Source organism: Equus asinus, chromosome 4 (genome assembly GCF_041296235.1).
Source record: "Equus asinus isolate D_3611 breed Donkey chromosome 4, EquAss-T2T_v2, whole genome shotgun sequence".
Classification (NCBI taxonomy): Eukaryota; Metazoa; Chordata; class Mammalia; order Perissodactyla; family Equidae; genus Equus; species Equus asinus.
Window position 1 is genome coordinate 125,542,468 of NC_091793.1, and position 25,180 is coordinate 125,567,647.

A 25,180-nucleotide genomic window follows, 5' to 3' on the forward strand; every position below is an offset into this window, starting at 1 on the left:
TTCCAATGTGTATATGACCTTAATTTGAAATGTGTTTGTAAAGGGTCCCCAAGGCCCACGTGGTGACAAAGGTGAAACTGGTGAACGTGGTTCTACTGGCATCAAAGGACATCGAGGATTCCCTGGTAGTCCAGGTAGCCCAGGCTCTCCGGTAAGTGCATCCATTTTGTTAGAAAACCCCCTTTAATGTGTTTTAGCTGATGAAATAGGCAACTTCTAGAGACCCATAGTAGACAAATGTTCATCTCCAAAAGTATATGCTAAAAGAGATGAGAAATGGATCCAAGGGCTTATTTGAAATAGCAGTTGGCATGAGACAATGGGGAGAGTAAAGGAAAAGGAGATCAAATTTCGCCCTGCTCCCCATGTTTCTTGATCTGATCATGAAGGTACACTTTTCCAAATGTGTTCAAAGTCTTCACTTATATTCACCCTGCCTTTTCTTTCAGGGTCCTGCTGGTCACCAAGGTGCAGTCGGGAGTCCAGGACCTGCAGGCCCCAGAGTAAGTGCCACAGAAAGATATTGGGAGGTCCATATTTTTTAAGTGTTTGCACTCTCAGAAGGAATTCCAGCATTGTGATATTATGATAATTTTTTAGGGACCTGCTGGACCCAGTGGGCCCCCTGGCAAAGACGGAACACTTGGACATCCAGGTCCCATTGGACCACCAGGGCCTCGAGGTAACAGAGGTGAAAGAGGATCTGAGGTAAGACATCACTCATAAATATGTATATTTAATTTGCTATAATATTCACATTTTCAGAAACACTTTACAACATTTTAAAACTGAGGTAGTGAGTTAAACACAATGCTTTCACCCAACTTGATTTAGAAAATGAGCAATGACTTTAAGACATTCTCCACCATATTAAGACTTTCTCCATCACTCTATAACAACAGGGAGAAAAAAGCCTTTTTTACAGTTTGATCAGATAACAGTTATATCAGAATAAAGACATAAGCCCAGTTAACCAAATGAACTCTGCCGGTGCTGATCTCACGCTAGAGATCTCCCTCTTATGGGAATCATAATGCTTTGAAAGTAAGTGATACATTCTGCTTAGACAGTTTCTGTGATTCCTATTCTGCTATTGATACCAACATTCCTAATTCCTTTCTATCCCACACTTTTAAGGTAAATGGAATAAAAATTATTATTCCCACAAGTTACTCATATGGGGATTGAAACACAAAGAAGTTAAGTAACTAGCCCAAAGACATAAAATTAGTGACAAATCTGGGATCAGAATCTAGGCTTCCTGATTGTATTCCCTTTGTCGTGTCAGCATTAGAATTGCTTACATTTATACAGAAGGAAACATGATAGAGTAAAATTTGTGCTCTAACACTACCGATTCTTAAACAGTAGAGCACAACAAATTTAATGATAATGATATAGTTATTACAAATTGGTTATCATTTGACCACAAAACAACCCAAATAAACCTTTATTAAAATAATTATAGTACACAATGTATTAATTATTTTTAATTCATTTTTTGGGCTAGCAACATATTCTTTCAGTGGAGACCAAACAAGTACACCTCAATGATGTATGTTCTTCCCTTCCTAGGGCTCCCCGGGCCACCCAGGACAACCGGGCCCTCCTGGACCTCCTGGTGCTCCTGGTCCATGCTGTGGTGCTGGGGTTTCTGCCATCTCTGGAGTTGTTGGACCTGAAAAATCTGGTGGTTATGCCCCATATTATGGAGATGAACCAATGGATTTCAAAATCAACACTGACGAGATTATGACTTCACTCAAATCAGTCAATGGACAAATAGAAAACCTCATCAGTCCTGATGGTTCTCGCAAAAACCCTGCTCGGAACTGCAGAGACCTGAAATTCTGCCATCCTGAACTCAAAAGTGGTATGTTGGGGAGTCTTTCACACTCATGGCAACAGGATTACAGAGAAAGCTGCTTATATCAGAATTTAGGGAAGAGGAAGCTTTTACAATGAATAGAAAAATTTTTATAGCAGAAATAGTACTTAAAGAATGTTAGTTGAGGGGCCGGCCCTGTGGCCAAGTGGTTAAGTTTGCGCGCTCCGCTGCAGTGGCCCAGGGTTTCGCTGGTTCAGATCCTGGGCGTGGACATGACGCCACTGATCAGGCCACGCCGAGGCGGCATCCCACATGCCACAAATAGTAGGATGCACAAGTGGAATATACAACTACGTACTGGGGGGATTTGAGGAGAAAAAACAGACAGACAAAAAAAAAGAAGATTGGCAACAGTTGTTAGCTGAGGTGCCAATCTTTAAAAAAAAAAAAATAATGTTAGTTGAATTGAAACTGCTTGATATTGTGAGTAAGAAAACATAAATTTTGCAGGTGTACTTAAAACATGACATGAATACCTTCAAGATATTCCAAATGTAAGAAAATTTAAAGACAGTTTTGTAGAAAAGCTTATACAAATCATAGGTTGATATATTTCTGCATATGATCACAAAGTTATTTGAGTGATAAAGAAATGTATATCACTGTGTTTTCAGGATCAAATATATGTAATTTGATGCAGACATAATTTGCAATTTAATTATTGCAATATTTATTTATTTTAATTTAATTTTTGTAACAAATCTAATTATTAAATTTTAGGAAACAATTAATGAAAAATTCCAGAAAATTATATAGAATTATATCGAATATGGTAGTAATGTAAGGGTTTGCAGGTATTGGGTTAATTCTTTCTGAAAGGCAAAATTACTTCAAGCTTTCAAATATCTTGACATGGAAACTTGCCTTTGTTAGGAGTCATTTCTGGAAATTCAAATAGGTGACAATCAGCAGTCATAGGGACTTTAGGTTTAGACCTATTGACATAAATCTAGATTAAACAAAGCTTACATTATTAAGAAAAACTACCTTAAATAGATGGTCATCTTTAAAAACAGAGAGATTTCAGTAAATACAATACACCAATCAAAATGTCTTGTCTTAGTTTATCTTCATTGTTCAGTATCAAGATGCTATTTTTACTTCAGTGCTTTCTAATTGTTATAGCTAACTCTTTTACCTCAATAATTTCAATCTAAAAGTTTCTCTATTATGCTATACTATAAAATACAGATACATTAGCGGGCAACATTATGAACGCCTCACTAGGTAAACAAACAATATCATTCTGGTCCAAACTTTATTACTGGATTTTATAACCAATTCCCATTGTCCCTTTTTGTGACTATTCAGGAGAATATTGGGTTGATCCTAACCAAGGTTGCAAGCTGGATGCTATTAAAGTATTCTGTAATATGGAGACTGGGGAAACATGCATAAATGCCAGTCCTTCGAATGTTCCACGTAAGAAGTGGTTGACAGATTCTGGTACTGAGAAGAAACATGTTTGGTTTGGAGAATCTGTGGATGGTGGCTTTCAGGTAAGAGAGGATATACCATTTTTCTAACTTAGTGATCCCTACTTACTTAACTTTTTTGGTTCCTCCCATTTGTTCATCACAAAGCAAAGTTAGTTAATAAATAGAGGAACCCGAATGATTTTGTATATTCGGGTAGCTACTTTTATAACTTGTCTCTCTAGAGCTAAGCTAGATTGAACTATTCTTTGTATACCACCACTTTTGTTTCAATTCTTAAGACTTTTTTTACTCTAACATTATATGGTATACATACAATAAAAGCGTATTCACATATAAAATACTCATACATAAAATATATGAACCTCCACTAAAATGCCCATAGTATACTGCATGAATCCCTGACATAGTGTTGTAACTAAAAATGTTTGATGAGGTTTATTTGTTCCCTATCACAGTTTAGCTATGGCAATCCTGACCTTCCTGAAGATGTCCTTGATGTCCAGCTGGCATTCCTCCGACTTCTCTCCAGTCGGGCCTCCCAGAACATCACGTATCACTGCAAAAACAGCATTGCGTACATGGATCAAGCCAGCGGGAATGTGAAGAAAGCCCTGAAGCTGATGGGGTCAAATGAAGGCGAATTCAAGGCTGAAGGAAACAGCAAATTCGCATACACAGTTCTGGAGGATGGTTGCACTGTAAGTAACAACATTTTTATAAGCATGGATCCTAAAGAGCTTAGCATTTCTAGTTCACTCATGCTAATTATTTTGGAAAGAAGAAATAAAAATAATGAGGGTGAACAAAAGATAGCATTTGGTGTGAGAATAGAATAGAATCGAGCAATGCATCACAGGGAATGTTAAAAAACTACCAAAAATAAATACATATTTTCAACCTCTAGGTGAAAACTAGTTGAAATGAAAGCAATTGAAATTTAAATCCATCATATAAACTTTGTCAGATAATCTGGATGGTTACTATATAGTCTGCATCATAGCCATCATAAGACCTCCAAAATCTCTGCTTTTCTTTTCATTTTAAAGGTTAGCTTTAAATCAATTCCTTGTTGTTACCATTTATGAACAGAAGGAGAATTCACTTCTAATATTAGCAAATTCCATTGTTAGAGACCTATCCACTCCTTAGTAAACAGCTATATACCTGGTAGTAATGACCATTACCAAGGCTTCTGAGAATGCGCTGGCCTATGGCAATCTCCCTGCTGGGTTTACCCTGAGGCCTTTTAAGGCTTTTGGTTAACAATATGGTTTATCGACTGGGAGAATTATGGCTTTGAAGTGGACCAGGTCTCAGACATATGGAAGATAACATGGGAAATTGGCAATTCCCCTCCAGCAAATTTTTTTTTAAACTTGGTCAGTCAGAGAAAGTGTCTAAGTAATTGTCATGTCATGATTGCTTACATTTTTCTGCTCTTTTTTACAGAAACACACTGGGGAATGGGGCAAAACAGTCTTCGAATATCGAACACGCAAGGCCGTGAGACTACCTATTGTAGATATTGCTCCCTATGATGTTGGTGGTCCTGATCAAGAATTCGGTGTGGACATTGGCCCTGTTTGCTTTTTATAAACCAAACTCTTATCTGAAACCCCAGCAAAAAGTTTCACACTCCATATGTGTTCCTCTTGTTTTAATTTTGTCAACCAGTACAAGTGACCAACTAAATTCCAGTTATTTATTTCCAAAATTTTTGGAAAAAGTATAATTTGACAAAAAACAATACTTTTTTTCCTGTTCCACCAAATACAGTTCAAATGCTTTTTGTTCTATTTTTTTACCAATTCCAATTTCAAAATGTCTCAATGGTGCTATAATAAATAAACTTCAACACTCTTACAAGAACACTGCGTTACATTCTTTGAATCCTAGCCCATTTGCAGAGCAATGACTATGCTTACCATTAAAAGATTACCTTTCTTTCTGAAATAATCAAACAGGAAATTAGAAAAGACCTCCCTGTTTCAACTACCTCAACCTGGTGAGAAACACAGATGAATTCTATATGTCCCAGAAGACAAAAAAAAAATGTATAAATTGGTAAAACATAAATTTCATTGATTTACTTCCTAAAATATTGGTAAAAAAAAAAAAAAAGAAGGTATAATGTAGTAAAAGAATTTAAAGAAATATTTTAAAAGCCACAATTATTTAAATCTTGGATATCATCCTCTTTTAAAGGTGCTTTTCTCCTTTCTTGTCATTGCTGGTCAAGATTACCAACATTTGGGAAGGCTTTAAAGACACATGTTATGGTGCTAATGTACTTTCACTTTTCAAACTCTAGGTCAGAATTGTTGCCTTGCATTCAAAACGTAAATGCACACCATCTGTACATGTCTCCGGTCAAAAAGATTTATTGGCGTGTCACTTCAGGGGACTCTCTCCCTTCATCCTGTAAAAGTCAACAACAACAAAAAACAAATTATGGGGCTTCTTTTGTCACAGTAACACAGAGAATTTGTTGCAATTTAACTTTGTAAGCTTGTATGTGGTTGTTGATCTTTTTTTCTTACAGATGCCCATAATAAAATATCATAAGAAAACATTCCTGTTTTTTGTCACTTTTCATAGATTTAACAAATGTATGTCTACATTCAAGAACTCTAGTGATTTTCTTGAAAAAAAGCACATTGAATTCCAACTCTCTAGCTTCATAATGCAATAACCTTCAGGAATATGAGATAATATAACCTATGCTCAGAACAGAGATAATGCTCAGTGGGGAATCATGCAGATTTTTAGATTATATTTAGTGGAACCCCTGAGGCATATTGAAAATTAAGTGCATTCTATTGGAATAAATCTCTGGAAAATAGTAACATAGTAAATTAGGGTGCCCCCAAATGGGAGTAATCAGGGAGGAAAACGCTACTAATTTATCAGGAAATAAGCAAGGTCTGGCAAAACAGACATTAATATTAAGAATAGTTACAAGCTTAGGCTTGTTCTATCACCGCTATACACTGACTCATTGCCGTCTTGGGTCAGTTCCTTCTCCACCATTAAGTTCTTAATCTTTTAGTTACTATAAATACAAATAGTACTGTCTTGTACACATGACTTTATAGTTTGAAATTTACTCACTCTATATGGTTGATAAAAATAATAATACTTTCAAAAATTAAGATCCCATCAGTCAAATGTCAAGACTCTTAGTCTACTTATCCTCAAAGCTAGAGACACCCAGTCTTAACAGTTCTCGTGTCAGTTATCTTTCTAGAAATATTTTGTTTACATATATAAAGAGAGAGAGAGAAAGAAAGTCTATTTGCATTATGCATTAAAAATTAAATTACTTGGAGTTTTATTTTAGACATCTTCAAAGTCAGTAATATTTGGCCAAATCTTTTTCATATTGCATCACTCTGACATTGGTTCTCCTGCCTCCATCCTTCATTTATAAGGACTCTTAGAATTATATTGGGCCCAACTGGATAATTCAGAATAATCCCCATGTCAAGCTTAGCTGATTAGCAACCTTAATTCTGTCTGCAACCTTAATTTCTCCTTGCCTTGCCATGTAACATAACATTCACATGTTTCGAGGATTAGGATGTGGACATATTTGGGGCTAGTATTCTTCTTACCTCAAAAGCAATGCAAAGAAGTAGGGAGAATAGGAAATCCATGTTGGTGGTGGTCACAGCTGGAGTCCGGGCACAACAGCCAGATTTCTAAAAGACCTTGGGCTGTAGTGCCAGAAATGGCATCCAGTGTCCAGCTTTATTATGGTTTCACCATGCTGCTTCTTGGGTATGAGTTTGAAGATGGCTCTGAATGTCGGCATTCCCTTCATATCTTCTCGCTTATGATTCTGGGTTCTATAGCTTTCCCTGAATTTCCCTGAGCTTCAGAAAAGGCTATAAATTACATTTCTACTTAAATCAGCCCAAGTTGGTTTAGACTGTTTGCAGCTAAGAATCCTGACCAGGCTAGTAATCCATAACAGCAGTGATGGCAGGCAGCAGAAATTCAGGAAAATGAAAAGACTATGGGATCAAAGGCTTACACTGGTTAGGGAAACACGTAAGAAAATCCAGTTTGTATCCAGGGATGAGAACTTAGCAGTCCATGGAAATAGGATTCATCATCTGTGATCACCTGGTATGATTTGCATTTTGAAGTCAAGGTCTGAGGTCTAAGAAAATCAGTGGCCTCTACTATACAACAGTATATTTAAATTTCACAAGAAACTGCAGGATTGCGTGAGGGTGTGGCTGTTTTTACTGGTGGTACACAGAAGTAGAGTGACAAGGTCCAATCCCTAACTTCTTGGCTCAAGGTGTAGAAGGGAAGCTATGACCTTTCTCTGGCTGTGTTAAAATGAAAACATAAATATTTTTTTAAAAATTTAAAAACTCTTCTCTTTGCGCAGGTTTGAGATAACCAAAAAGCAAATGTAAATCTCAGTTCTGCAGATTACCAAACTTTAATAGAAATAAATGGATTTTCCAATTCTCTGATTGCTGTATACTTGGGAAATAATAGGACCTCAGAAATTGGAAAGGGGTTTATGGAAAAATTCGCTTCAAAAATTCCTGTTTCACATTAAACTTCTCTAGCCATCTAAAATAAGACACCTTATTTCCTGCCTGGGAATATTTCTGCCTTTCCTGAAACGCAAGACGCCAACAAGAAAAGACTAATTCTCATCATACCTCACTATGACCACTGCTTATTGTCTCCAGATTTATAACTAGAGTCAGATCCCAGAATGCTTCAGGGGGATAACAATTAGAATGTCAATCTCAGGAGGAGGCTTACACATAAAAAAAATAGAAGGATTTAATTAATTAAAATTGTCTAAAATCTGGGCCACATGTGTGGGAGTGGCTTGTGAGGTACTAGACAAAGAAGAATTGTGCGATCAGATTAGACGAAATTTGTCAATATGTGAATGTATCAGAGTTCTAGGAAGGTTATAATTACTAGCATGGTTGACTGAACCAGGCCTCAGAGCAGCCAAAACTAAATGAATTTGAGACATCACAAACTTTTTGGCAGAAGGAGAATGTAATTCGAAAACTTTAGACTGTTGGAATGGTTTCTCATATGTGATACACCGCTCAGCTTCTAACAGTACTCCCAAGGTGGACCACCAAGGTCTTGAGAAATACACAGTGAGATGTGTGCCAGCACTTTTGAAAACCTCCTTGTAAGTGTGTCTTTAGACTGGAGATGGAAATAGAAAAAAAGCAGGTGAAATAAGCTTCTTGGTTTCAATGGAGATGACAGGATTCCATACCAGAGGGCATCTCTAGACTACTGGCAACAAAGTAAAAATAATTGTAAGAAAATAATGAGCCCTATTAGACAGGCTGCCTGTGACAGTCATACTTAGTTTTTCATAAACAAGGACAAAAAATTTCAATGCAGGTGAAGAGAGCTTAGTTGAGCAACTACACAGGCCATAAGGCTTTCATCCGGTTTCCAGACTTTGAGTTCGTAGAGCCAGCATCTTGAATGAAGAAGTTCAGTGCTTTGGAGGAAGTCTCTTGCAATAACAACACAAATAATGGGAAGTAAAGATGGGCCAATCATCAGGGGCTGGCCCCGTGGCCGAGTGGTTAAGTTCGCGCGCTCTGCTGCAGGCGGCCCAGTGTTTCGTTGGTTCGAATCCTGGGCGCGGACACGGCACTGCTCATCAAACCACGCTGAGGCAACGTCCCACATGCCACAACTAGAAGGACCCACAATGAAGAATATACAACTATGTACCGAGGGGGCTTTGGGGAGAAAAAGGAAAAAAAAAAAATCTTAAAAAAAAAGATGGGCCAATCATTGTTCTAGTCACTTTAAACTTATTAATTAATGTATTACTCACTTCAGTCTTGTGAGGTACTATTATCTTCATTCAATCCAAAAAAGAAAATAAGGACAAAAAGAAGAATTATAAGACTTCACTTCAGTCGTCACTTTAACTGATGTGGTTGAACTTTAACTCACAAAATTATGTGTGCGTTTCATGGAACTAAAGACAATATAGTCTATGGCTTAATTGAGATCCCCACTAAAGTTTTCAAATCTTTCATGAAGCAAGCAACATGGAGATCTTGAAGAACATCATTCCAGGCAGAGGAAATAGCAATTGCAAAGCCCTTAATAGAGGGATGTTCTTGGTGTGTTCAAGGAAGAGGCAAGCCACGTGGTTGGAGCAGAGTTAGCGCATGGGAGAGTAGTGCAAGAAAAGACCACAGAAATAGACAGGGAGACGGACTGTACCGAGACTACAGGAAGGATGACCATAGGTCCGGATTTGCCCTGGAGAGCCCCAGTTTATACGTATTTTTTTGATGTCTCATAACATTTAGCATTTTAGAATTCTCATAAGTATTCTGATGTGGGAATATTATATGGCCACCCTACTCTTATTTGGCTGCTGTGAGAATTTTGACCTTTGCTCTCAGAGAGATGAGAAGCTGTTGTGCAAATGGACGTGATCTGGCTTACAGTTTCAGAGTGTTGTTGTGGCTGTTCTTTTGAGAAAATATTGTGCTAGAGCAGAATCTATGAGAACAGTTAGGAGTCCATTGCACTTATCTGGGCCAAGGAACATAGTAGCTTCGACCAGGAGGGTAGTACTGGAAGAGACGAAAGACTAGTCAGGTTCTGGATATATTTTGAAAGTATAGAAAACAAAAAGTGCTAACAAATTGGATGTGTTGTCTAAGAGAAAGAGAGATACAAAGCATGAATCCAAAGGTTTTTGCCTAAGCAACTGAGAAAAGAGAGTTGCCAATAGCTGAGATGGAAGAGACAATCAAGGTAAAAGATTTGAGGGGCTCGAGATTTTAGGCTCGAGATAATAGGGCTTATTACATTCTGAATGCTTATCCATCATCTAAGTAGACTTGCTTAGTTGGCAGTTACATACAGATCTGGAGGTCAGAGGAAAGGTCCAGGTTAGAGAAATAAATTTAGGAGTTTCAGCATATGTACGGTTTTTATATCCATGGAAGTAGACGTGATCATCAAGTAATTGAGCATAGAAAGAAAGGAGAAAATGTATAAGGACTAACTCTGGGCTATTTCAATGTCTACAGGTTGGAGAAATGAGGAGGAAGCAGCAAAGGAGATGGAGAAGGAACAAAGGGAAACCAGGGAAGTGCAGTCACCTAGAGGCCAAGTGAAAAACAAGTGTGCTGTTAACATTTTAGAATTACAGCATATTGAGAGGATAAGTAAGCTTAGAGTTGATGTATTTCAAGGCCGCTAATTACAGATTTTAAAAAGTGAGGTTATGTAAGTTTTCTTATGTCCAAAGATACCAAAGAGAGATGTAATGGAATCTAATCACAGTCATATTATCACTTTTTATCTCTTTCTTGATGCAGAATTAAATGCAACTGTCTTTACCTTTAAACTGGCATTTTAACAAAAAAGTTTCACTTATAAAACTTATTTTATAAGTCTTGAGGATAAATTTACGCAGTAACTATAGAATATTTGGAAAATGCAGAAAACTAAAAAGAAAAATTAATTATCCATGTCCCACATCAAATGACATTTCTTTAAAGCTTCTTGGAATATTCTAACACAATTTTGATAATACTATATATGCCATTTTGTATGCTGCTTTGTCTTTTAACATGATACCATTTTATTCATAAAAAATATATTTTGATTTTGGTAATAAACAGTAAAAATATAGAGGAAACTATTTTTAAAAAATAATGGCTCTGAAGTTAGAAATCACATCAAAGTGACCTTACTTTTATCTAGTTTATATTAAAAGTTTACTTGTCTGGGTTCTATCCTAGAGGAATGTGCTTATTTTTAAAAGTGAGTCATAAACTGGAAATATTTTCCTTTCAGACATAACCCTCCATTGAGTCATAACTCACTAAGTGAGTTTGATACAATATTGGTGAGAACATTCTATAAGACAGAGCATACGTGAAAGATCTCCTCAATTCTTCAAGTCCCCAGGCTGCCACACCCAAGGTTTAGAGATCCTATGAAGAATTGCTTGTTGAGCCAAGGCCACAACAAAAAAAAAGAGTCTATTATCCACAGCCAATATTTTTCTAAACAAATTCTTCTCTGATGACAATTTTGCTCCTCCTTTTGCTTTTCATCTCTTTAAATCTGTTCAAAAAATATGTCCCTTTAAAACTCCTGAGTGTTTTCACTAAAATGCACAGAATTACTTGGTATCTGTTAATCATATCTGGCATGGTTCTTATTAAAAAGGAAGGCTACCCTGTGTGGTCCATAAAATTTATGAATGGGAATTACTATATTTCATACAAGTTTAGCAATGATGTCAAAGCAATGTTATGCTTGTTGCAATTTTGAAAACGAGACATCCCATAATTAAAAAGGTGGGAGAAAAAAAATAAAAAGATTTAAGCTCTGTTTTAGAGTGGTTTCCCTGGAAATAGACTCTAAGATGGTGACTTCTGTGCATAAGATTTACTGAGGAGTCATCTCGGGAGACACAGAAAGGCAGGTTTAGACTGAAGGAGAAACTGACCAAGAGCAATTGACAATGAGGCTCCAGGCAATGCTACAAGAAGCTCTAGAAGTGAGATGGCCCTTCAGAGTAGTTATAATTCACAGTAAGAGGGGTAGGTCTTGTATCCTTGACTCAGACAGTCGTGGACTGTGGGCCAGAACCTGGAAAGGGTGGAGGTTCCCTTCAGTAAGGTAGTTTTGGTGACTGAGGGCAATTCTCAATGAGGGGCATGGCTGTGAAGCCTCAGTAACAGATATTCTCAGGGGATTATAGGTCCATGCTTTGGCTTTCAAGAGAGAATATGGGTAAAACAACAAATTATCTATTACGGGATCCTACTCCATGTTCAGCACTCTGCTAAATGCTGTAAGGAAATATAACATATGCTTACAGTTCTTTGGGAATGTGTTGTCTAGAATACATAAGTTGAACCCACATGAAATGGTACAAAAGCATTCAAGATAATGAACAATTAAGTGCTAAATGGTGCTAGGCCAATCAGACAAGGTATAGATAGTGGATCAGGAAAATAATTGGCCAGTGATGATTATCTCATGACCATGGGACAGTGAAGAATGCAGGCTATCTAAATCCAGTCATTTCAATTTAGCAACATTATGGGAGCAATTATTAAATGTAAGGCTTAGATACAAGTGCTCAAGAAGATTCAAGGAGAAGGAGATACCATTAAATTTAGTAAATAGCATGTCACAAGACTCAATAAGTTGTATTAGAGCGATATGAGGTAATAGAAAGGACAATGAAGGAACATTCATGTCCACTTGGAGGCCCTCAAGAAAGGCTACGTGAAGAGGGTGACATCTGAGGCAGACCTTAAATAATAAAATGTTTTCAGGGAGAGACAGAAAGGAGATTCATGTAAAGAGATAGGTGTATTTGGCAATTTAAATTAGCCCAGTTTCAGATGGAGCATGGTTTTCATGTGGTGATGTGAGAGTGAAGGCTGGAAGTATAGTCTGGACCAGAGAGCTTAGAATATGGAGCTTACAGGTCTTTTTTAATCTGCTTCTTAATGTAGAGCCATATAAAGGTTTTAAATATTGAAAGACTCTTGCTTGAAGCGAACACAAGGTCAAAGGAAGTGTAGGGAAACAGGAGCGGATTTACAGGCAATGAGGAGACACCTATTGTGGAAGAAGGAAGGATGAATCTACATTTTAGGGAAGAAGACGCTAAGACTAAAAAACCTTGGCAAGGCATGAAAGTACATTTTCTTTTTCAAAGACTAGACAGAAAAAAGAGTCACAGAGTGTAGACATACTTGCTTGGAAAATTAGGTTAAGAGGGGAAATTGGGGACAGCAAAAGGAGGACATCAAAAGTCATGCAAGAGATGTTTCTATTTAGTAAGGAAGGACAAAGTGGAAAGTTACACAACTCCAGTCTCACTCACAGCTTTCTACGTGGCAGTTCAACATGACACTGACTCATTTGGAAGGGTGGTTGACCATGATAAAATGTGTGACTGATTTGAGAATACTAGGACAAGGGTGGCTAAGAAGACTTGGAAATTATCCTTATACAGATGGTCGATGAAATCATCTGGCTCCAGATGAAATCATTAGGGACCAAAACTTGCAAAAGAAAGGGGAAAAGGACAGCATGGTGTGTATGTGGTGGGAGGGAGGATGTGGGGGGAAGCCTCATCATGAGTCTGATTTGGCATCCTGTAGCTTTTAACGGTTTAAGAAAAGGAGGATTTAATTTTGAGGGCTAACGTAGTGATAATTCGAGGGCTACGAGCAGAGAGGAAACTGAACAGAAGGAAGATATCAGTAGGGCTATTGATAAAAAAGATTTGGGTCTGATTTTCAAATTTTGTCTTGAATTTAAACCACCTGGAGACTGTCCTCAGTGGCGTCAGCAAGAACACAGACCTGAAGGAATAAGACAATCACTGCCTGTAAGAACCCACAGCACACAGCATTGCGCAAGGAAACACGTCAGATGTCTCAGGCAGCAGCTTGGACGGCAGCTTCCTATTTGAATCTTTAGGGCTTCTATTTTGACTACAGATGTCTTCAATTTCTGTTGCATTTTTCTCATTAAAGTGGCTAACAATTGTGATCATTCTATATCTCCAGCTGCCTTTCGTTATAAGATCTACCTCATAACAGTTTCAACTGTTGGGAAAATTGTTCACATTAACATGCCACTGCTACCTTCCTCCATTTATTACCATTTGAATCCACATTTTTTACTTCACATATGTACAGAACAATTTCTTATAGTATGGATGGCATTTAACATAATTGCTTACACGCATAGGCTTTTGGTGTGCGTTCCTTAAATTGTGGTGAATCATATTCTTTGATAAAAATAAATGCAATCCCAAGGTTTTTTTTTTTAACTTGTAGGATAGTCACATGGTAAGGCGCCAAAGTGAATTAAGTATCATTTGAGGTGTTTGCTGATGGCATCACAATAAAAGCCAGTAGAGAATTATAAGCATAAATTATATAGGATTATGCTAAATTAGTACAGTTTCATTTTTAGGGTTCCCTATTGTAAGTCTCACTGGTGTCTCTGCCTAGATTCATTTTCAACCAGAATTTTCATCTTTCTTCATATTTTCCTCTATTAGTCTTCTTGAGTTTAGCCATAAAAGTGTAAAAATGAGACTAAGAACTGCATTATAACATCAGAGGTGGCTTCAACTCTCTTTTCCAAAGTTCATGGTTACATTTGACAACCAAGGTTCAGGACTCTGTAACTAAGAAGTAATATCCTCAATAATAGGAATATAACTTTCCTCCTTCTCTCTTTTCCCCTTAAAGATCAGTGTTCTCAGTGATCTGTCCTAGCTCACTGCTCTTTCCAACTGTCTTGGGTGATCCCATTCCCCCCCAAAGCTCTAACAAATCCTCAGTGTGATGGCTTGCCTATCTTCAGCTGTAACCTTAACCTATCTCCAGCTGGATGCTCCATAGACACATCACATATACCCTCAGCCTATCTCCTTCTCTATTCTTCATGCTAGCAAATGCCATCATATTTCATCCAGCTACCCAAGCTGGAAACTTAAGAATAATCCTAAATTCCTTGTTGCCTCACCCCCGTCACTCTTTTATCAGATTCTATTGATTCTATTTCTCCCAAAATCTCCCAAATCTATCTCTCTCCATTCTCAGTGGTCTTCTCATTCCCTGTTTCTTTCTCTCCAACATTGTTCTAACTAATCTCTGGTTTCAGTCTCACTCACGTTAAAAATTCTCCCTGAGTATTGCTGCCAAGGTGATCTTTCTAATATGCAAATCACAATACTTGTCTTACTTGCTTAAAACATTTCAGTATTTTGATGTTTTAGATGGTTCAGATCTTGTTCAAAGGGATTGGCTTGCATGCAAGATATTCAACATCTTTGGCCCATCCACAAAATGCCTAAAATATTTCCCAATTTTTATGATGACCACAAATACCCTCCTCACACATTTCCAGAGGCTCTCTAGAGGGTATGGTGACACTCCCATCTGAGAACTAAAAATAGTTTCGGTAAAAAAGCTCTTCCAGTGGGGCTGGCCCCGTGGCCGAGCGGTTAAGTTCGCGCGCTCCGCTGCAGGCGGCCCAGTGTTTCGTTGGTTCGAATCCTGGGCGCGGACATGACACTGCTCATCAAACCACGCTGAGGCAGCGTCCCACATGCCACAACTAGAAGGACCCACAACGAAGAATATACAACTATGTACCTGGGGGCTTTGGGGAGAAAAAGGAAAAAATAAAATCTTTAAAAAAAAAAAAAGCTCTTCCAGAATAATTTTCAGTCTCTTTAGCTCAACATACAGGTCCCTTCATGATACCTCTTCCTAATTATTTTATCCCCCAACAACTCCTTGCATGGAATCTACTGCCATGCCAGCCCACTTGGGGTTCCCCAAACAAGCCATATCTTTTAAAAACTCCATGCCTTCATCTACGTTGTTATTTACATGTGGTATGCCTCCATTGCTCAAGACACTGCCTTTGTCTCTCAAGACTCATTAATAAAACCTTTTATTCTTCCTTTCTTCCCCTCCTCTCCAAATCTCAGCCTAGTTTAGATGTCTTGTTCCTATGGTTCTACTGTGCATTCTTCATTAAGATCAGTTATCACCATGTATTTATTCAACTCAGTTGGTGTGTTGTTCTGTTTTACCCACCAAATGGTAAAAACAGCATGTAAAGCATGAAGTGACTTCCCATAGCATTGACTGGATAATCATTTTACATTCCAAATTAAAAAATCAATGAAATACACATGCAGAATGTGCACCCACAACAGATTCTCAGGCTGTAGTCTAAATCAGTCTGCCATCATTGGGAAATTAGGTTTGTCATGTGGATTTTAGGTTCTACTCTATTTAATATCTGTATTTGTAATTTTTACAAATGAGATTTTAAGTTACTTGTCATCTGGTAAAATTGATGGTACTGGAAGATACCCCAGTGTATCCTACTCTCTCTCCTCCCCTAGCACACTTCTGGCCACACTGCCTCCTCACATTTATAGGAATTCTGAATAAACCAATTTGAGAAAATGACGTTAACTATACTTTCCATATCTAGTGGGAAAAGCACACAAAAACTATATGTGAGTGTTTTCTGCGTCTTCTTTTTCACCTAATGCGATTAGACATTTTAATATTTGTCAGGTTCTGATAGAATTTAATATCTTATTGTTTGGGTTGCATTTTGTGTTTCTAATGATATTAAATATCTTCTACATATTTATCGGCCTTTATATTATGACTTTTGTGAATTATCTATATAGGAGTTTGCATACGTTTACTTGTTTTTTTCTAACTAATTCCTAAAGGCATTTTGCAAGTAAAGTATATTAAGCTTTTTCTGTCATATTTATTACAAAATTTTTCCCAGTTCGAACATGCTCATAAGCATGCTTATTGAGAGTTTTATAATATAGATTTAAAATGTACTTTTGAATCTGATTCCTATATTTTACTTTATTATTTATATATTTGTTTCCCTTCCTATTCCAAGATTATTAAAGTACTCAAAATATTTTATGTTAATATATTTAGATTTTTTTTAATTGAAATATTCAGTCCATTTTGGAAATGTTTTGGTGCAAGGATTAAGGAAGGAAACGTGGGAAAATGACAAATGTTCATCAAGTCTCTGTAATACTATTTACTGAATAAATTAGAATTAATTTAACCATATTTTAAATTCTAATATAGATATATGGATTCATTTCCAAATTCTCTTCTTTCACCATGGCCAGTAGCTTTTATTATTTATTTCATTTCTGGTAGGGCCAGTGACCCCTTCTTTACTCATCATTTATGTTCTCTGGGGAATTCCTTGTCACTTTTCTTGAGTATTTTTTGTTCCAATGAGCTTTAGAATGGTTTTGTTATGTTCCACGTTTTTAAGATCCTATAGAGATTTTGAGTGGGATTGTATTTAACTTAGGGAAAAGAATTACATTTTTCAAATATCAAGCTTTCCTGTGTGAGAATAAGTTACATTTATTTCCATTTTTATCTTATTTTACATATCTCAGTAAAGCGTTATAGTTTTTTTCAATCATGCTCTACAAATTTCTTGTCCTGTTTAGTTCTTAGTGTTGTACGTCATTATCGCCCTTGTGGATAGAATCGCTTCTTCTATTATGTCTTCTAGCCAGTAATACTAATAGAAACAAGAATAATAATAATACAATAATAATCATATATGCTTCACAGTAGTACATAAATAAAGTATTAATACTCTAAATGTACATTTCCATTTACACAGCATATAATTCCTCATCATTCACTCATTGAATGTATTTCAAACAAACACAAAACCAAGCAGTATGTTGGATCCTTGTAAACAGTTCCTGCCCTTGTAACAAACACAATTAATAGAGAAGACTTACATTAATAAAATAATCATACAACTATATGAGCACAGTAATTTGTGCTATAAATGAAAAGTACAGGGGGCCAAGAAAACTTGTACCAGGGGACTTTATCTAACCTGGGTGGTAGTGAAGGGTGAGGAGTCTAGGAAGGATTTCGTGAGGATGTAGCATCAAGCAGAGCTCTAAAAGATGAGCACAAGTAAAATGGGCAAAGGGATACATATGCAAATGGCTTTGACAGGCTGGGGTGGGGGCTGGCTGTTAGGAAATGGACAGAAATCCATTGTGTGTGGAGCAGAGAGTTAGGCAGATAGTGGCAAAAAACCTTGAGAAGTAGGCAGGAGTCGGGTCATGCCAGGGCCTCATAGAGTTTAAGGATTTTGGTCTTTGTCCTAGAAGATACCACGGAAGCTTTCTAAGATGCGTGTGTGTGTATGTGTGCGTGTGTGTTGTGTTGGGTGAAGGGGAGAGTGAGGTGACATTCATATTTATACTTCAAATTGACAGCTCCAGCTCTTGTGGGAAGAATGGATCAGAACAGAGCATGAAGGTTTGCCTGAAAATCTGTTAGAATGCTATTAAAGGAGCCCAGGTAAGAAAGAATGATAATGTGGAGTAGGATAGGGATGGTAGACATGGAAAGATGGGACATTTAGGAGGCAAAATTGAAAATACCTAGCAATGCCAGGATTCTGGCACAGAACATAAACCAGCTTTGAGATAGAAATGCTCTGAAATTTTTTTTTGACATACTAAGCTACAAGTACTTCTGAAACCCAAATGAAAATGGTGATTTAAACATTTATATATGCATTTCTTGAGCTCCAAGGAGAGATTAGGGTTGCACATATGCATTTGGGGCTATTGAGACATAGGCAGTAATTAAAGCTATGGGCATGGGTAAGGGTTGGTAGTGAGCGTAAAGGTAAAGAGAAAAAGACTGATCCCCTTGAGAAATACGGACATTTAAGTATTGAATAAAATGATGCATTGATTAAGAAAGCTGAGAACAAAAACTACATTTGGGTAAACCAGTCATTTTTTGTGAGGAAGATTAGCCCGGAACTAACATCCATTGCCAATCTTCCACTTTTTGCTTGAAGATTGTCACTGAGCTAACATCGGTGCCAATCTTCCTCTATTTTATGTGGGATGCTGCCACAGCATGGCTTGACAAGCAGTGCTAGGTCTGCGCCCGGGATCCAAAACTGTGAACCCCGGGCTGCTGAAGGAGAACATATGAACTTAACCACTATGCCATGGGGCTGTCCCCCTACACCAGCAATTTTAATTAAAAAATCAGCTTACTGGCATGCCCCATGCTCCATCAGCTGTTGGTTGTTGTTGTGGCATCATTACCTTGGTTTGCCACTGTTGGACCTCAGCCCCCAAATTAGCTTTTAAGACATTATTCTTAGTCTCTCCTGAAATCTTCATAATTTCAAAGAAAGAAGCTATCTTGAGAAGCCCTTTATTTATGGTGGGACAGAAACTCTAAGTGCTGTAGTTGCAATCATTGTGGGGGGTTTTTTTCCAGAATTTTTTTGCTTTTTGCCATAAAACACTATTCTCTTGAGAAAGGATGTTGTCTATAGTTTCTTTGGTTCTCTTTTCAATTTGGGATAATTACATTGAACCTCGTCATACTATGCCAAATTTTGTCTTATGAGTTTGGGACTTATTCAGCATTACTTGTGCTTTCTTTGCCACGTTTCTTCTTTCTTCATTTGTGTTAATTTTGAAGATTTTCATTTGTATTTTTTAATAAATTAATGATAATGATGTCACCAAGATGGCAGAGTGAGTTGTCTTCTTTGTCTCTCCACCTTCGAATCTACAACTAATTGGACATTCATCAGTTAACAAAGGATATCCATATAGCATCTCAGGACGCCTGAGAGACCCGTGCTGCTATATATCGGAAGATGGACGTACTTCCCCCTGGGATGAGGTGACCCCTGACCCCCAGATAGCCTAGCACCTGCAAGCAGCTTTCTTCCAGCGGACTCCCCCATAGCATCACCACTCACCAAGGGTGGGAGTGTGCAAGCACCGGCAGAGTGACGGTGGAAACAGGTGACTACAACCCTACCTAAGTCCCCCGCTATTACACCTAAGCCCAGGGGGAAACTCCAGGGTCCTGCACCAGTGGTAGGGAAAACCTCTACTCACCATTAGTGGAGAGACCCCACCCAGCATTCAGAATGCTAGGAGGCTCCCGAAGAGGAGGATCCCAGGCAGGGCAGCAGCCCACCAGCTGCTGTCGGACTCATGGACTCTGGCTGTCTCCCAGACTGGGCAAGGGGCTCCCAGAGATCAGATGGGAGTGGACTGGGGCTGGGTGGAGTTCCAGAGGCCCAGCTCCATGGCCCAGGGGGAAACTCCAGGGTCCTGCACCAGTGGCAGGGAAAGCCTCTACTCACCATTAGCGGAGAGGTCCCACCCAACATTCAGAATGCTGGGAGGCTCCTAGAGAGGAGGATCCCAGGTAGGGCAGCAGCCCGCCAGCCACCACGAGACTCATGGACTCTGGCTGTCTCCCAGACGGGGCAAGGTGCTCCCAGAGATCCCATGGGCGTGGTCGGGGGTGGGGTGGAGGTCCAGCAGCCCGGCTCTGTGGCCCAGGGGGAAACTCTACAGTCCCACAGCAGCCTCAGCAAAAGCCTCTGCCTAGCACTAGTGGAGAGGCCCCATCCAGCAATCACAGGGCTGGAAGGCCCTGGGGCAAAAGTAGCATAGCTAGGTGAGCTAACCACAGACTGCAGAAGATACCCATAGGTCTGCTGTGACCTATAGTGGACAAGTGAGATTTTGTGAGCTCTGACAGTGACAGAGCTGCGAATATGGGTGATCCTGCTCCCGGCTGCTGGGAAAGCCCATAACACTGCTGCAGACCCCAAGGAGGGAGCACGTCTAGGTGATCTGCAACAGTAGGCACCAGTAGCCTGAAGCCTCCTTGCAATTGCCCCCACAGCTGATGAGGGACCCCACAGGACCACTGTGACTATGAGGAGGGGCCCAGGTCCAGTCAGCAACAGCTGAAGGGGTTCCTGGTCATGCAGTCTAAACAGCTGCTCCCCCCCACACCAGTAGAAACAAGTGGAAGCAGTAACTAAACTCTATCTCTATTCAGAGGCACAAATCCATGCCATAAAGCAGTATGAAAAAATATATTAAATCTCCAGAACAGAAGGAAAATGACAAGTACCCAGAAAACAATCCCAAAGACAATGAAATCTAGAACCTAAATGACGATGACTTCAAAACAGCCATTATTAAAAAACACAAGGAGTTAAAAGAGAATACAGATGGACAACTCAACGTGTTCAAGAGCTATGTCACAAAAGAGCTTGATACTATAAAGAAGAACCAATCAGAAATACTGGAGATGAAGAACACAATGGAGGAGATTAAGAAAAATCTGGACTCTCTGAACAGTAGGGTCGATAATATGGAGGACAGAATTAGCAATTTGGAGGATAAGAATATAGAAATGCTGCAGACAGAGGAGGAGAACGAACTAAGACTAAAAAGAAATGAAGAAACTCTCCGAGAATTATCTGGCTCAATTAGGAGATGCAACATAAGGATTATAGGTATACCAGAGGGAGAAGAGAAGGAGAAGGGGGAAGAAAGCCTGTTCAAAGAAATAATGGCTAAGAACTTTCCAAACGTGGGGAGAGAGATGGAACTTCATGTGACAGAAGCCAATAGATCTCCAAACTTTATCAATGTAAGAAGACCAATCCCAAGGCATACAGTAGTGAAGCTAGCAAAAGTCAACAACAAAGAGAAAATACTAAGGGCAGCCAGACAGAAGAAAATAACCTACAAAGGAACCCCCATAAGGCTATCAGCAGATTTCTCAGCAGATACCTTACAGGCTAGAAGAGAGTGGAATGATATATTCAAAACTCTGAAGGACAAAAACCTGCAGCCAAGAATACTCTACCCAATGAAAATATCCTTCAAATACGATGGAGAAATAAAAACTTTCCCACATACAGAAAAGTTAAGGGAGTTCATTGCCACAAGACCTCCTCTTCAAGAAATGCTCAGGAAGACCCTCATACCTGAAAAATCAAAAAAGGAAAAGGGTTACAAAACCCAGAGCAAAGGACATAAGTAGAAGGAAAATAAAAGAAAGTAGCAGCTCTTCATCAGAACAGGTTAGCAAAAGTCAAATGAAACATTAAAGATAAAAGGAAGTGAAACACCAAGAATAAATATAATCCTGTCATTTTAACCACAAACTCACAACACAAGAAGGAACAGGAAAAAAATCTGACAATCACAACCTAGAAGGGGAAGAGAGAAGGGATGGAACATTTTAATTCAAGGAAATAAGAGGCTATCAGAAAATGGACTATCTCGTCCATGAGATGTTTTATACAAACCACCTGGTAACCACTAAACAAATAACAAGAATAAAGACACAAGTTACAAATAAGAAGAAAGCCAATACAGAAATTTACCTACCTGAATTTGTAATCCAGAAATCATGGGAAAAGAAACAAAGGAAATGCAAGAGAACTGGAAAACAAGTGATAAAATGGCAGCGGTAGGCCCCCACATTTCAATAATCACTCTAAATGTAAATGGATTGAACTCTCCAATCAAAAGACACAGAGTGGCAGGATGGATCAAAGAACAAGACCCAACAATATGCTGCCTCCAGGAAACACACCTCAGCCCCAAAGACAAACACAGACTCAGAGTGAAGGGATGGAAGACAATACTCCAAGCTAATAATGAACAAAAGAAAGCAGGTGTTGCCATACTTATATCAGACAAAGTAGACTTCAAAGCAAAACAGATAAAGAAAGACAAAGAGGGGCAGTATATAATGATAAAAGGGATACTCCATCAAGATGACATAACACTTATACATATATATGCACCCAACACAGGAGCACCAAAATTTGTAAAGCAACTCTTAACAAAACTAAAAGGAGACATCAACAACAATACAACAATAGTAGGGGACCTCAACACCCCTTTAACACCAATGGATATATCATCCAGACAGAAAATCAACAAGAAAATTACAGAATTAAATGAAAAATTGGACCAGATGTACTTAATAGATATATATAGAACAATTTGTCCAAAAACAACAGGTTACACATTCTTCTCAAGTGCACATGGAACATTCTCAAGCATAGACCATATCTTGGGAAACAAAGTAAGCATCAATAAATTCAAGAGGGTTGAAATAATATTGAGCATCTTTTCTGATCATAATGCTATGAAACTAGAATTCAACTACAAGAATAAAGCTGGGAAATGGGCAAAAATGTGGAGACTAAACAACATGCTACTGAATAAACAATGGATTATTGAAGAAATTAAAGAAGAAATCAAATATTATCTGGAGACAAACGAAAATGAAAACACGCCATACCAACTCATTTGAGATGCAGCAAAAGCAGTCCTAAGAGGGAAATTCATTGCAATACAGGCTCATCTCAATAAACAAGAAAAATCGCACATAAGCAACCTCAGTCAGTAGAAGGAGGGAAATAATAAAAATTAGAGCAGAAATAAACGATATTGAAACAAAAAAAGACAGTAGAAAGGACCAATGAAACAGAGTTGGTTCTTTGAAAAAATTAACAAAATCGACAAAGCCTTAGCCAGATTCACTAAGAAAAAAAGAGAGAAGACTCAAATAAATAAAATTAGAAATGAGAGAGGAGAAATCACAATGGATACCAAAGAAATACAAGGGATCATAAGAGAATACTATGAAAAACTATATGCCAACAAATTGGACAACCTAGAAGAAATGGATAAATTCCTACACTCTTACAACTTCCCCAAACTGAATCAGGAAGAAATAGAAAATCTGAATAGACCAATCACAAGTAAAGAAATAGAAACAGTAATCAAAAACCTCCCCAAAAATGAGTCAAGGACCAGATGGCTTCTCTGGAGAATTCTACCAAACATTCAAAGAAGATTTAATACCTATCCTTCTCCAACTATTCCAGAAAATTGAGGAAGATGGAGCACTCCCTAACACATTCTATGAAGCCAACATCACTTTGACCCCCAAACCTGACAAGGACAACACAAAGAAGGAAAACTACAGGCCAATATCACTGATGAACATAGATGCAAAAATCCTCAACAAAATTCTGGCAAACCGAATACAGCAATACATCAAAAAGATTATACACCATGATCAAGTGGGATTTATACCAGGGACACAGGGATGGTTCAACATCCGCAAGTCAATCAACGTGATACATTACATTAACAAAATGAGAAACAAAAACCACATGATCATCTCAGTAGATGCAGAGACAGCATTTGACAAGATCCAACATCCATTTATGATAAAAACCCTCAATAAAATGGCTATAGAAGGAAAGTTCCTCAACATAATAAAGGCCATATATGACAAACCCACAGTCAACATCATACTCAACGGACAAAAACTGAAAGCCATCCCTCTGAGAACAGGAACAAGACAAGGGTGCCCACTTTCACCACTCTTATTCAACATAGTGCTGGAGGTGTTAGCCAGAGCAATTCGGCAGGAAAAAGAAATAAAAGGAATCCAAATAGGGAGGGAAGAAGTAAAACTCTTGCTGTTTGCAGACGACATGATCTTATATATAGAAAACCCGAAAAATCCATAGGAAAACTATTAGAAATAATCAACAGCTACAGCAAAGTTGCAGGGTATAAAATCAACATACATAAATCAGTAGCATTTCTATAAGCTAACAATGAACTAACAGAAAAAGAACTCAAGAACTCAATCCCATTCACAATCGCAACAAAAAGAATAAAATACCTTGGGATAAATTTAACCAAGGAAATGAAATATCTATACAACAAAAACCACAAGACTTTCTTGAAAGAAATTGATGATGACATAAAGAGATGGAAAGACATGCCATGCACATGGATTGGAAGAATAAACATAGTTAAACTGTCCATACTACCTAAAGCAATCTACAGATTCAACACTATCCCAATCAGAATCCCAAAAACATTCTTTACAGAAACTGAACAAAGAATCCTAGAATTCATATGGGGCAACAGAAGACCCCAAATTGCTAAAGCAATCCTAAGAAAGAAGAATACAGCTGGAGGCATCACAATCCCTGACTTCAAAGCATACTACAAAGCTACAGTAATCAAAACAGCATGGTACTGCTACAAAAACCGATGTACAGATCAATGGAACAGAATTGAAATCCCAGAAATAAAACCACACATCTACAGACAGCTAATCTTCAGCAAAGGAGCTGAGGGCCTACAATGGAGAAAAGAAAGTCTTTTCAACAAATGGTGCCGGGAAAACTGGACAGCCACATGTAAAAGAATGAAAATTGGCCATTCTTTTACACCATTCACAAAATAAATTCAAAATGGATCAAAGACCTAAAGATGAGGCCTGAAACAATAAGTCTTCTAGAAGAGAATATAGGCAGTACACTCTTTGACATCAGTTTCAAAAGAATCTTTTCAGACACCATAACTCCTCAG

The 25,180-nt window shown here is 38.2% G+C and overlaps 1 protein-coding gene across 1 annotated transcript in view; it reads left to right on the plus strand.

Annotated features, from left to right (window-relative positions):
- Positions 1-5,899, plus strand: part of COL3A1 (collagen type III alpha 1 chain) — a 40,104-nt gene extending 34,205 nt beyond the window's left edge. The window contains exons 45-51 of the mRNA XM_014852914.3: positions 44-151; positions 450-503; positions 601-708; positions 1,576-1,873; positions 3,200-3,387; positions 3,783-4,025; positions 4,777-5,899. Coding sequence (XP_014708400.2) covers positions 44-151; positions 450-503; positions 601-708; positions 1,576-1,873; positions 3,200-3,387; positions 3,783-4,025; positions 4,777-4,923 — 1,146 coding nt within the window. The 3' untranslated portion in view covers positions 4,924-5,899. The remainder of the gene's footprint in view (positions 1-43; positions 152-449; positions 504-600; positions 709-1,575; positions 1,874-3,199; positions 3,388-3,782; positions 4,026-4,776) is intronic.
- The last annotated feature ends 19,281 nt before the right edge of the window (positions 5,900-25,180 follow it).